We start from the raw sequence: 13,695 nt of genomic DNA, 5'->3' as shown, positions 1-13,695 counted from the left end.
TCCCCTTTCATGGTATTTTGTTGAGTCAGTGACTGACTTCATGGTAGCCTGCCGAAGGCTCTTGTATTTTTGTTAGCCCTCTAGATCTTTGCTGTCCCGGGTGTAGAGTGACTGGTCTGGCAGACAGCCAGCTGTGGTTGACCTGATCTAGCCCTGGACATTTTGTTGGCATTCATTGCTGGCATCTACAGTCGATCAACTGATTTGTGATCTGTTCTTCATTGGCTTGGCCACAGTGGTGGTGACTCACTGCTGACTCAGCTTTCCTTAGCTCTTGATGGCTGTTGACCCTACTGAGGCTCTGCCATTGCTTTCACTGCTCTTGACTCAAGTGGTCTACCTCAGCCTCTGACTTGGGGATCTCCTGGCTCCTGCCAGGTGCATCCCATGACAAATGACTTTCAACTCAGAGTTCATGTCACAATGGAAAATTGAGGAGTTAAACTGAACCCTTTGGTCTGACCACTCCAGTCTCCCTTCTTAACTAGGTAGGGCTGGAGCCCCAAATGACACTTTTCTCCCAGAATCCCAGTTAAGGAGCTGGAAATAACCTCTCTTCTTCTGTCCTCTGTTCTCTGTTTCTTAATAAATGTACCTCCATATCCTATACCAAAGCCCAAAGTAGAGACTGCATTGTATCTGGCCATTTGCCTCTGCTCAGTGTCTGTTGCAGCAGTATCTTAAGCATTGTGCATTTATTCCATAATCTTATAAGGAAGTCTTAGAAACATCACATCGATGGTAAACAAGAGGTCCATATACCTCAGTAAAATAGTGGAGTGTGTGTGAAGGTTTTTTCCTTCCCTCTCTCTTTTTTTTTTTTTTTAATTATTTTTTTACCTTTGAGCATTCTCTCCTTCAAGGGCATAGCCTCATATCAATTTTTTTAAAAGATTTTATTTATTTATTCATGAGAGAGAGATAATGGTAGAGACACAGGCAGAGGGAGAAGCAGGCTTCCTGGGGGGAGCCTGATGTGGGGCTTGGTCCAAGGGCCTCAGGATCATGACCTGAGCCAAAGGCAGACGCTCAATCACTGAACTACCCAGGTGCCCGCTCTTGCCAAATTTAATGGAAGTTCAAATATAGCAAATATAGGCAGTGGGTTATCTCACTGTCCATGTACTTTTCTTGGTAGAGGTATTTTTTTGACTTTTGTGAAAGGTGCAGGGAAGCCTATAACGTCACTCTTACTCACCTGTCCCACAGCTGTCCCCTGCATACTCAAAGGCCCTCTCCAGATCACCTTATTCATTTCCTTGCTTCAGATTATCAAATGTTGCCTTTGTAGAGAGGCTTTTTCTGACCATACTTTATAAAATAGTATCTTAACACCCCATCCTACTGTTTTCACTCTCTGTCCTGCTTACCTTTTTTAATCTTTTTCTTATTTTAATTAATTAATTAATTAATTTTTAAATATTTTATTTATTCATGAGAGAGAGAGAGAGAGAGAGAGGCAGAGACACAGGCAGAGGGAGAAGCAGGTTCCATGCAGGGGGCCCAACACAGGACTCAGTCCTGGGTCTCCAGGATCACGCCCTGGGCCAAAGGTGGCACTAGACTGCTGGGCCACCGGCGCTGCCCTCCATCGAGTCCCACGTCAGGCTCCCTGCATGGAGCCTGCTTCTCCCTCTGCCTGTGTCTCTGCCTGTCTCTGCCTTTCTTTCTCTCTCTCTCTCTGTGTCTCTCATGCATAAATAATAAATAAAATCTTTAAAAAAAACAAGTCGGATGGATGCTTAACCGACTGAGCCACCCAGGCATCCCCCTGGTTTTTTTTTAGTATAGGCTCCACACCTAGCATGGAGTCCAGTGCAGGGCTTGAACTCACAACTCTGAGATCAAGACCTGAGCTGAGATCAAGAGTCAGATGCTTAACTGAGCTACTGAAGTGCCCCTACCCTATTTAATTTTTTAATAGCATTATCACTACCTGACACATTTTGTATTTATTTATTACTAGAATAGACTAGAATGCAAGGGCCTTTGAAATAAGAACTTCCCTCACTATTGCTTTATCAGTACCCAGAACAGAGATGGATATTAAAAAGTATTTGTTGAATTGATGTTGAATGAAAAGTAATACTAAGTTCACATGTTAGTTACTGATTGCTACAGGGAAGTCCTCAAGAACCTCAGTTCTAGGGGACGCCTGGGTGGCTCAGCGGTTTAGCGTCTGCCTTTGGCTCAGGGCGTGGTCCTGGGGTCCAGGATCAAGTCCCACATCGGGTTCTCTGCAAGGAGCCTGCTTCTCCCTCTGCCTAGGTCTCTGCCTCTCTCTGTGTGTGTCTCATGAATAAATAAATTAAATCTTAAAAAAAAAAAAAAAAAAAAAAAAGAACCTCAGTTCTAGTCAACACAGACTCCACCTTACCCAACACAGACTCTGTGTTGAGCTTCAGCAGGTCCCAGATGCCTGTGTCATACTTGGGAACATAAATAGATGTTGTATTATTTGCTATTTGCTAGTATTTTTGTACTCTAGTTATCTTTTATATAGCTCTATACTGTGAAGCTTCTAACAGAGAGATGCATTGCCTTCTATGATGTCTTAAATCAAGTTTCAATTATACTTTCATTAATCCATTCCACAGATTGTCATTGAGTTTCTGTGTCGTGTAGGTACTGTTCTAGACATGGGATATGGTAGGTAGCAAGAATGATACAGCCTTTCCTCTCAAGGAACTTAGATTCTGGTAGGGTAAGATAGGAAATAAGGAAATACTTAAAAAAAAAAAAAAACATAATTTTGGGGCTCCCAGGGGGCTAAGTTGGTTAAGCATCAGGCTCAGATCATGATCCTGGAGTCCTGGGATCGAGCCCCACTTCTGACTCCCTACTTGGCAGGGAGCTTGCTTCCTTTGCTCCTTCCCCTGCTCATGCTTGTGCATGCGTGCTCTCTTAAATAAATAAAATCTTTTTTAAAAAAACAAGTAGGGATCCCTGAGTGGCTCAGTGGTTTAGCGCCTGCCTTTAGCCCAGGGTGTGATCCTGGAGTCCTGGGATCGAGTCCCATATTGGGGTCCCTGCATGGAGCCTGCTTCTCCCTCTGCCTGTGTCTCTGCCTCTCTCTCTCTTTCTGTGTCTCTCATGAATAAATAAATAAAATCTTTTTAAAAAATAAAAAACAAGTAATTTTATATTGTAATAAGCATTGTACTGCTTTCTGTGAATTCTTGTGCTTCTTTGGCAAATGAAAGTGTTTTTTAAAATTTGAAGAGTTTGTTTTTACCTATTGGTGTTTTATTAGAACTGACTTAGGGAACCCTGGGTGGCGCAGCGGTTTACCGCCTGCCTTTGGCCCAGGGCGCGATCCTGGAGACCTGGGATCAAGTCCCACGTCGGGCTCCCGGTGCATGGAGCCTGCTTCTCCCTCTGCCTGTGTCTCTGCCTCTCTCTCTCTATCTGTGTGACTATCATGAATAAATAAAAATTAAAAAAAAAAAAAAAGAACTGACTTAATAAACCCTTGCTGGAGGCACCTGGATGGCTTAGTTGGTTAAGTGTCTGCATTTGGCTCAGGTTGTGATCGTGGGGTCCTGGGATCAAACCCCTTATTGGGCTCCCTGCTTGGCAGGGAGTGTGCTTCTCCTCTGCCCCTCCTCCTGGTTGCTCATGCTCTCTCTCCTAAATAAATAAAGTCTTTTTAAAAAAATAGGCCCTTGTTCATAAGTCATAGTGCTGATTAGTAACTTCAGGTGGCTTTATCTTAGTTCCTATAAACATATTTGCAGCAGAGCTGCTTCAGTCTGGAACCCATTTGTGGGTTCTTGTCTTGGCTCTACTTGGGTAACCACGGGAAGCCACCTTACCACAACTAGGAAGCCAGCATAAATAACTGAAGAAGCTTGCAATCATCTAAACTTAGGTTTCTGATCCTTTGATAGCAGTCCTGCTTCCGATCCTGTCTGATCCTGAGTACTCTATGAGATAAATCTGTAGTCTAATCTTAGATGGTACAGCTTCATTGGCACCTTGACCAGCTGCTTTATCCTCTACTTCTGCATTCTTTCCTTGTGAGTAGTGTCGTCTTACAAACAAATCTGGTATCATATATCCAATAGCTTCCTGTAAGACAACTTGATGCCTTCTTGGTTAAGACTGGAAGTGCCGTATTACCACCCACCACCACATGTAGCTCATGTAGAGTGCCTGAGTGCTCTTTTTTTTCAGTGTAAGTAATTCATCACTTAACTCAGGTGATTGATACCAAGACCCTTCCAGGTGAGACTTTATTCTTCCTCTCACAGAGGACTGTGGCTTTACATTCTCAATGTGCATTTGTTAATGTGATCATATCTTACCTAGTGCTATAAAATTTGTATGTTATAATCACATACAGTATCAGAGAGGTGCTTCACCATATTATCTAACTATAAGTTTGTGAATGTAGCTTTCAATCTTTTATGGGAAAGGATAGTTTATACATAGTTGTATGCCCATCTTCTAAAAATAAACCTGGTTTACTCTGTTGTCTAGTAGACTGTGGACAACTGTATTGTAAACCCCAAAGCAATTCCTATCTCTATAATTCCTAACCCAAATCATATATCAGTGAGTTTTTCCTCAAATACCTGGATTGTTATTATTTGTCCCTTTCCCCTGCAGTTGGTTAAGTGTCTGACTCTTGGTTTCAGCTCAGGTCATAATCTCAGGGTTGTGGGATCAAGCCCCTCATTGGGCTCCTTGCTCAGTGTAGCATCTGCTTAAGACTCTCTCCCTCTCCCTCTGCCTCTCCCTACTCTGTGTGCTTCTCTCTCTTTCTCTTTCTCTCTCTCAAATCTTTAAAAAAGAAAAAAAGAAATGACACAGACCATTGGGGTCCCAAACTCTTTTCTCTACATTGCTATGTTGAATTATACTCTGAGAATATGGGATGGGATGAATTAAGAGAATTCTGTATTATAATTGTTGATTTGATACTGGTTGTAGTACATAAAGGGTTAGAAGATTTAAATTTCAGTCTCATAAGTCTGTGAATTTGGGCAAGTTTTTCAGCTTTTTTTGGGCCATCATTTTCTCATGTATATTCTAGGGGTTGTAATGTTTGTTCTTCTTACTTGTTCTTGACTATGGTTATATGGAGTTATGTATATATGAAAATATTAATCACATGAAAGATGGTAGTATAGGAAGTCTGAGGATAAATTCCTAGTGTGAAAAATACTGTGTACAAGATGACCTGGAAAGAGAACTAATAACTGAGTCTTTACTATGTGCTAGGCATCCTTTTGAAAATGCTTTATAATTTCAGGATAATGGTTATTGCTGAGGAAGAAAGGAGAATGGCATCAATTCAATCTATTGTGTAATTTTGGGGGAAAAAGTATGAAATAAGTGGCAAAATGTTAGAATTCAGAACATCTGAATGAGTTCACAGGTGTTCGTTGTGTTATTCTCTTGAAATATATGGAACTATTTCTTAACATTTTAAAAATGAAATGTCTCCTAAAAATATAAAAATCTCCTTTCAAGAAGTCTTTCAGCCGATATCCTTATGTATTTTAGAGAATCGTGTATAAACATGAATGTCTAGTATCAATTTTATGAGAATAAAAACAGATTATTCACCTATTAAATCGCTAATGAATTTTTTTTTTTTTGCAATCAAGTTTTATTATACTGTTTTTTATTTCCACAGGTTTATAAAGTTCTGGTCTCAGTGGGTAGGAGTGAGTGGTTTGTCTTCAGGAGATATGCGGAGTTTGATAAGCTTTACAATACTGTAAGTAAATGTCAGTCTGCAGGATTTTTATTTAAAACAAGACACCTGAGGGTGTCTGGCTGGCTCAGTTGGAAGAGTGTGCAACTCTTGATCTTAGGATTTTAAGTTCAAGACCTATATTAGGTATAGAGACTACTTAAATAAAACTTAAAAAAAAAGAATAAAACACCTGAGAAAACTTGCAAATAAGAGAGATTTCATTTTTTTTTTAAGATTTTATTTATTTATTTATTTGGGAGAGAGAGAGCACACATGCTTGAGCAGGGGAGGGACAGAGGGAGGAGAAGCAGACTCCCCACTGAGCAGGAAACCTGAGGCGGGGCTCAATCCCAGGACACTGAGACCATGACCTCAGCTGAAGGCAGATGCTTAACCAACTGAGCCACCCAGGCACCCCAAAAAAGATTTCTTTGAGTGATTAAATATTTCTACTTATATATATAAGCAGAAAAGAGTAACAGAGTCTTCAGAAGCATCCTAACTTTGGAATTCCTACAAAAAAGGGTAGAGAGAGGATAACAATCCTCTTTCCAAGTAAACTCTTAAAGATACAAACACTAGATGTGCAACTTATTTTGTTTTTTAAGATTTTATTTATTTATTCATGATAGTCACACAGAGAGAGAGAGAGAGAGAGAGAGAGAGAGGCAGAGACACAGGCAGAGGGAGAAGTAGGCTCCATGCAGGGAGCCTGACATGGGATTCGATCCCGGGTCTCCAGGATCACGCCCTGGGCCAAAGGCAGGTGCTAAACCTCTGCGCCACCCAGGGATCCCTAGACGTGCAACTTAAAATACATTTAATGTCAGAATATTAGAAATAAATTCTTTCTGCTGCCTCTCTAATAATTGTTAGTCATCATGTTATTTCTGGTTAAATTGCCCAGCAACTAGATTTAGATCTAAATGTTTGTTAAAAGCTTACCTTCCTTCCATAGTTTCATTTTTGGTTAGAGTTAAGTCTTTGGTTCTCGATTTTAAGTAACCAACTCAACTAAAATGAATACGGACTTTTGTAAGTTCTGACAGTTACTGGAGGGTGGGGGGTGATAAGTAAGGGGTCATTAATTATTTAAATTTGTAAAACCTACTCTTATATATTCAAAATTCACATATTAAATGTTAATTTTAATCCAGTGTTTGGAATTACAAATACTGTCTAAAGTAAGAAGCAAGAGCACCATGGTTATTGAAACACATCGGGTCAATTCTATACAGTGACCAGTGTTTGTGTATTATTGTTCAGTGTTGTGCATGTATTAGTCACATATACCTAGGAGGACAAAGAACACCATCTGTGTTGGTCATTATAGACCTCAGATTATTAAGAGAGCTCTGGATTCAAGCTTTACTTCAGTTAAGAAAAAAAGTAATTATGCTTCAAATCCCAAATTTAAATTTTTTCTGCCCTAAGAATAAATATGAATATCCTTATGTCATTATTTAATAAATGGCAGATTACCATGCATCCCTCAGAAAAAAATTGTTTCATATTTAAGAAGATAATTTTTTTCAATTTTCTTAATCCTGTATCTTGACCTTAAAAATAGGGTTAAATAGATATAAGTCTGTGACTCACCATTTGTAAGATACTTTAAATATGGAGGAAGTTAAGCATACCTCAGTTAAGAGATAAGTTATTTCGTAAAATGGGCCAGAATTAATCAGATTTGTAGCTGTACAACATTCCATGTTTTGCTAATGCACAAAAGTAAGGCTTCTGATTCATTTCTATTTAGCATTTCACTGTGTCTGTTTTTCTTCCAAATAATATTCAAATGCTTTGCAAGTTAAAATTGAACTTTTAAAATAATACTGCAGTTTTTTAGATGGCCATTTTTTCTATGTAAAATTAATATGTATTCTAGAAAATCTGGAGTATGGAGGAAAATAAAAGTGTTTAAATTTAAAAATCACCCATAATATTTTACTACTTAGGGATAACTGTAGTATTTTTACTGTATTTTCTTCTGTTCTTTAATTTTTCTTTAATGCATATGTAACTTAATACATATTTTTAAATTGCTTAATCAAAGGATATTGAGACAGTCTTTTTTTGACTGTAAGTAAAGTCACACTTTTGAAATATAATAATAGCCAAAAAGAATTTGTACATGAGAATATATTCTGTAATGTTGAATGATTTTTTTAAATTTACTTATTTATTTTTATGTAGGCTCCATACCTTGTGTGGAGCCCAACATGGGGCTCAGACTCACGACCCCGAGATCAAGACCTGAGCTGAGATCAAGAGTTGGATGCTTAATTGACCCAGACTCCCCTATAATGTTGAGTGATTTTTAAAAAATAGTTTATATTGAAAAAAAAAAGTTTATATTAGAGGCTGGGTAAGGGTTGAATTGCCAACTCTATTTGAAATTCTTGGATACATTTATATACATGATTAGCACTTTTTGAGAATTGTACAGGTTTGATCATAGTTATCATGATGGTACTATAACACATGCATAGAGACAGTTTATATGAACTTCTTAGAGAAATAAGATTAAATTTTGTTCAGTGAACTATTAATAACTGAAAAGCTGAAATTTCTTTTTGTATTTTGCTTAAAAAGATTAAATGAGCCAGATTTACCTTCTAAACATTTCCTTCTGTAGAGCTGTTTATAAGAAGGAGGAATGAAGGGGATGTCATCTAAAAACTTGGCAATGTGGAGATCTTGCTTGAGTGAAAAGCCATCCTCATGTTAATGATGGTTTCATGATTTAAATAGCTAGAGATTAGGGATGTCTGGGTGCCTAGGTGTCTCAGTTGGTTAGGCGTCTGCCTTCAGCTTAAGTCATGAACCTGGAGTTCTGGAATCAAGCCCAGCATTGAGCTTCCTGCTCAGGGAGGAGCCTGCTTCTCCCTCTCCCCCTGCCTCTCCCTGCCTCCCCCTGCCCACTTGTGCATGTACTCACTCTTTCTGTCTCTCAAATAACTAAATAACTAAATAAATCTATAAATAAATAGCTAGCTAGAGATTAATTAGATAGGGTGTTAATATTTGAGTATCTCTAAGTATAAAGGTAAAGTAGAATGGTTTGTTTTGGGGTACCCTACCCTCTTGCACCATGATCACTTTCATTTTCTTTTTCTATCAAATATTCCATCTTATGCTTTTTGCAGAAATTTTTTCTTAATATATAGTTGAATTTTTATTATCCTTCCCCCTCATTTTTCCTGTATTTCTCTTCCTTTTTTCCTCTTTTTCTTATTTCTTCATTTTCTCTGTCTGCTTCTTTTTCTGTAAGTACTAATTCTGTCTCCTGTGGTGAGGGACAGAGCAAAAACCAGGGGAACAGTATCAGTTGTGTTCTATGAAACCACAGAAGTGAGGTTAAACCTGGCTTGGATTTCCCTAAGTTTGAAAACATAGGTTCTTCCTCTGTGCTCCTTTTAGAGTAAAAGAAAAAACAAAAAATATCCAGTCTGTAGACACTATTATCCATATAAATGTATTTTTATGAGTATAGTTTGCATTTGAAAATTTTTAATTGTAGAAATTGTTGCACATATACAGAAACAGAGTAGTACAAACATAGAAAATAATCTAATTTACCATCCAGCTGCCACAATTCCAGATACATGGCCATTCTTGTTTCAGCTCCCTCCTTAGCCAGCCCACTGTAATTTTGAAGCAAATTTTAGACTTCATATCATTTTATCTGTAAATACTTTAGTACACATCTCTAAAAAGATAAAAGTTCTTTAAAAATACACATAGAGAGTATTTATTATCACATCTAAAAATAGCAGTAACATTTTAATATCAAATATTTGTGTGTTTATATGACTGGTTGATAAATCTATGAAGTGACTTTATGTCGCAAAGTTTCCCCCTTCCCCTTTCTTTTCTTTCCTTTACAATTTTTTGTTGAAAAAGCAGGGTCATTTCTCTACAGATTCTTTGGTCTGGGTTTTGCTGACCACATACTCATGGTGTAGAGTGATTAATACATTCTTCTATTCTTTGTATTTCCTGACAGTTGGTAGTTGGATATATAGTTTGCGTGTGTGTGTGTGTGTGTGTGTGTGTGTGTGTGGTTTCTTTGACATCAAGCTTATAATAAAAATAAGCATTAACCCATTAATGACTTTACTGCCCCAAATTTAATGTCTTCAGAGCCAAGTTCTTTGTCTAGGGATAAGCAAATCTGATAAAATAATGTATTAAAATATTAATAAGGGGTAGACTAGAGCAGAGGGTTTTGGAAGCAAAATTCGTCAGCTTTCTTAGAAAACAATGGTCAGGGATCCCTGGGTGGCTCAGCGGTTTGGCGCCTGCCTTTGGCCCAAGGCGTGATCCTGGAGTCCCGGGATCCAGTCCCACATCGGGCTCCTTGCATGGAGCCTGCTTCTCCCTCTGCCTGTGTCTCTGCCTCTCTCTCAATCTGTGTCTCTCGTGAATAAATAAATAAAATCTTAAAAAAAAACAAAAAAAACAATGATCAGTCTGTTCATATAGAAAGAACACAAAGATCACAGCTTCTCTTGAGGTAATAAGTGGTAACATGTATTCAAAGCTTATACTCCAGATTCTCATCTAAGTGCTAAAATAATCTCCATTTTACAGACAAGAAAACTGAAGCACAGAGATGTTAAGTAACTTATGCAGGGTCACAAAGATACTAAATGTTCTATTGGGACAAAATAAGATGATTAGGGCAGCTCTGGTAGCTCAGCGGTTTAGTGCCACCTTCAGCCCAGGGTGTGATCCTGGAGACCCGGGATCCAGTCCTGTGTCGGGCTCCCTGCGTGGAGCCTGCTTCTCCCTCTGCCTGTGTCTCTGCCTCTCTCTCTGTGTCTCTCATGAATGAATAAAATAAAAATCTTAAAAAAAAAAAAGGATGATTAGTCAGGCTATGATTTTATTGCTATAATTTAATATAGTATGTATTTGATCATATACACCTAAACATATGTGTTATGATGGGTTTTCTTGAAAATCACATTATAATTTGTTTTGGTACATATATAACTAGAAGACTTAGAAAATTAAGTTCATTTAATGTTATTTTTTAATCCTCTAGTTAAAGAAACAATTTCCTGCTATGGCCCTGAAGATCCCTGCCAAGAGAATATTTGGTGATAATTTTGATCCAGGTAAGCAATATCTTCATAGACCAGCTGTAAGTGATGGTTGAAGTTTGAAGAAGTAGTTAATGTACGCATTGTGCTGTTTAGTAAGTAGTAAAAGGCCTCACAAATCTAATGATCTCATGTTCTATGAAAATAATGCCCAAGAAGGGGTTTGCTGTGTACCAGGCATTGTTTTAAACACTTGACATGTTTTAATTCATTCAGTCCTCACAAAAACCCTTTGAAGTAGGTATTCTTGTCATTATTGTTTTATAGATAAAGAAACTGAGGCACATTTAGGTTAATTGATTTGCCCAGGGTCCCAGCTAGTGTCAGATTGAGATGTAAAATTCAAGCAGTCTGGATTCAGATAAATTAATTGGTCATTAAGGATAATTTGGGATACTTTCTACCATGAAGGATATTATTTGTTTCTTCCAGAATATTTATAAAATTTATACTGTATACATAGCACCCCGTAGACCTCTGAATGGCATACTAAGAAAATGTCCTATTGTTCACCCTTTGGGAGCCTAATGACACATAGGCTCTCAGGAGTCTAGAACTGTATGTCTGAAGGCTCAAGCCTGGAACTTTTTTCACTAGAATCTATAGTATCAATTCAGGTCACAAATGGCTACATACAGAGAGACTTAAGTCTTCTCATCCACCAGATAATCTCCTTATGCAGATGAGAAAAGTCATCTGTCTGTGCCACAGATGAATCCTGATGAGCTAGAGTGCCATCCACCCTCATCATCTGTCTCATCTCTGTAAGAGGTAACCTACGTAACCCATTAAACCTATGATTCCTTACATGTCTGCTTTTTTTGGGTCTCTACTCAAGATAGAACTTCTCACATCACTTATCCTGACTATATGTTCTCCCTTCAACTTAGCCTCTTTTTTTTTTTTTTAAGATTTTATTTATTTATTCATAGAGACACAGCTAGAGAGAGAGGCAGAGACACAGGCAGAGGGAGAAGCGGGCACCATGCAAGGAGCCTGATGTGGGACTTGATCCCGGGTCTCCAGGATCACGCCCTGGGCTGCAGGCGGTGCTAAACCGCTGCGCCACCGGGGCTGCCCTCAACTTAGCCTTATATCATTTCTTTCCCTCTCAAAGCTTTTCACTGTGCCCTGTGAAATTCTGTCCACAATGAACAAATTCTCTTTATCCTCCAACATTTTCATATTTCTTTTACATTCTTCTTTAATTAAACTTAGTGTTTTCCCTGAGAGACTACTGGATCATCCCCTATAGCCCTCCGTACTGGACACTCTTTATTCTTTTACACTTTGTGAACTTCAGGATTGGAGAGGGTTCTCACTTCCCTTATTATGTGTAGAATTTTTTCTCTTGAGAGAATTTAGCATATTTCATTGTCATTGCCAGTCTGTCTCATCTGGCTGTAGATTTTATGAATGCTGGTATTTGTCTTTTTTATTGATTTATCTTGGTAGATCTTAGGTTTTCAATAAATACTACTTGAATACATAAATTCATTCATAAAGAGAAGCAAATAAAAAGAAAAAAAGAGAGGACGAAGAGAAGACTGAGTTGCCACAACAAAGCCAGATTGGGTGTTCGACAGAATTGATTCTGTAGGCCAGCACCTTTGTTCTCATTTTGTTTTTAGCTGCAGAATGCTTTTTTTCCCAGTGAAATCTTTTGCAGAAAATGTCATGTGTAGAACAGTTAAAAATGGAGCTGCTTTGTTGGTACAGCAATAAAGTGTATCTGTGGAGCATAGGTTGAAAAATATAATCATAGGCAACATGTGGGTCCTAGAGTTAGTTAGGTAAAGTGAGTGTGAAACATGATGTGAAACCAACAGTGTATGATGTACTGTAGGCACAGAGAGAAGAGACAGGATAGAGACTGGGACATTGGGTAAGGGAATATTCTGTAGTCCTCACATTGGATAATCAGAATGAGGACTCAAGGGGAAATTGGCTAAAAAGGGAGCAATATACAGAAACTCTTTTAAGGAAAAATCTGTTAAGAAATCTTGGTGATTGGGGCAACAGGGTGGCTCAGTTGGTTAAGTGTCTGCCTTTAGCAGATTGAGCCCCTTATAGGGTTTCCTGCTCAGCAGGGACTCTGCTTCCTCCTCCCCCTCTGCCCTACTCCCTTCTTGTACTCTCTCTCAAATAAAATTTTTAAAATGAAAAAGAAAAGAAAAGAAATATTGGTGATTGCTTAGGTAAACGGGGGAAGAGGGAAGAGAGAGAGATAAGTGAGGTGTCAGGCCTCAGTGAACAACCGAATGAATTACTGTGAAGTGACAGAAAAGACATGAGAGGAATCGTACTGTGTGTTGCTGATAATAGAGACTTAAACTCAGGCTGGTGTTCTAGAGAGCCCTAAGTTAAACCCTAATGACAGGATCCTTTCATTTTTTTCTCGGGAAGAAGACAAAGAGATTAAAGCCTGCAACTTCTTTAAGGCAAAATTCCAGACAGAATGCCCTGTGGTGTATACATTTTGGTAAATTAATTATTTGATACTAAACAAAATATATTTTTATTGAAGAACAATTTGAAACCCATCCTGAGCATATTGTATATGATTTGGCAACAGTGTAATAGACCATATGTCACAGAGATCTTGGAAAACTTTATTGAGAGATCAAATCTAAGCCATACTCAAAAAAAAAAAAAAAAAAAAAAAAAAAAGCAGAGTGACAGTGCTTATTTGATTAGAATTTGGGGGAACAGACATATTTTGCTAGTGGGAATGCAAAGTGGTCTAAGCCATAAAGAAAGGAATTGGGTAATATTTAGCAAAGCTCTATGTACATCTCACTATGACCAAGAAATCACATTTCAAGGAGTTTGTGCCATAGATAAACTGCATATGAAATGATGTGCATACAAAACTGT

General features: G+C 38.2%; 1 protein-coding gene across 8 annotated transcripts in view; it reads left to right on the top strand.

The window, feature by feature from the left end:
- SGK3 (serum/glucocorticoid regulated kinase family member 3) overlaps window positions 1-13,695 on the top strand; it is a 180,820-nt gene that overhangs the window by 109,535 nt on the left and 57,590 nt on the right. For all 8 annotated transcript variants that reach the window (XM_077876729.1, XM_077876726.1, XM_077876733.1 and 5 more), the window contains 2 exons: window positions 5,645-5,728; window positions 10,761-10,833. In XM_077876729.1, the coding sequence (XP_077732855.1) occupies window positions 5,645-5,728; window positions 10,761-10,833 (157 nt within the window). The remainder of the gene's footprint in view (window positions 1-5,644; window positions 5,729-10,760; window positions 10,834-13,695) is intronic.

Source organism: Canis aureus, chromosome 28 (genome assembly GCF_053574225.1).
Source record: "Canis aureus isolate CA01 chromosome 28, VMU_Caureus_v.1.0, whole genome shotgun sequence".
Taxonomy (NCBI): domain Eukaryota; kingdom Metazoa; phylum Chordata; class Mammalia; order Carnivora; family Canidae; genus Canis; species Canis aureus.
This window is presented reverse-complemented; position numbering and strand designations above follow the sequence as displayed.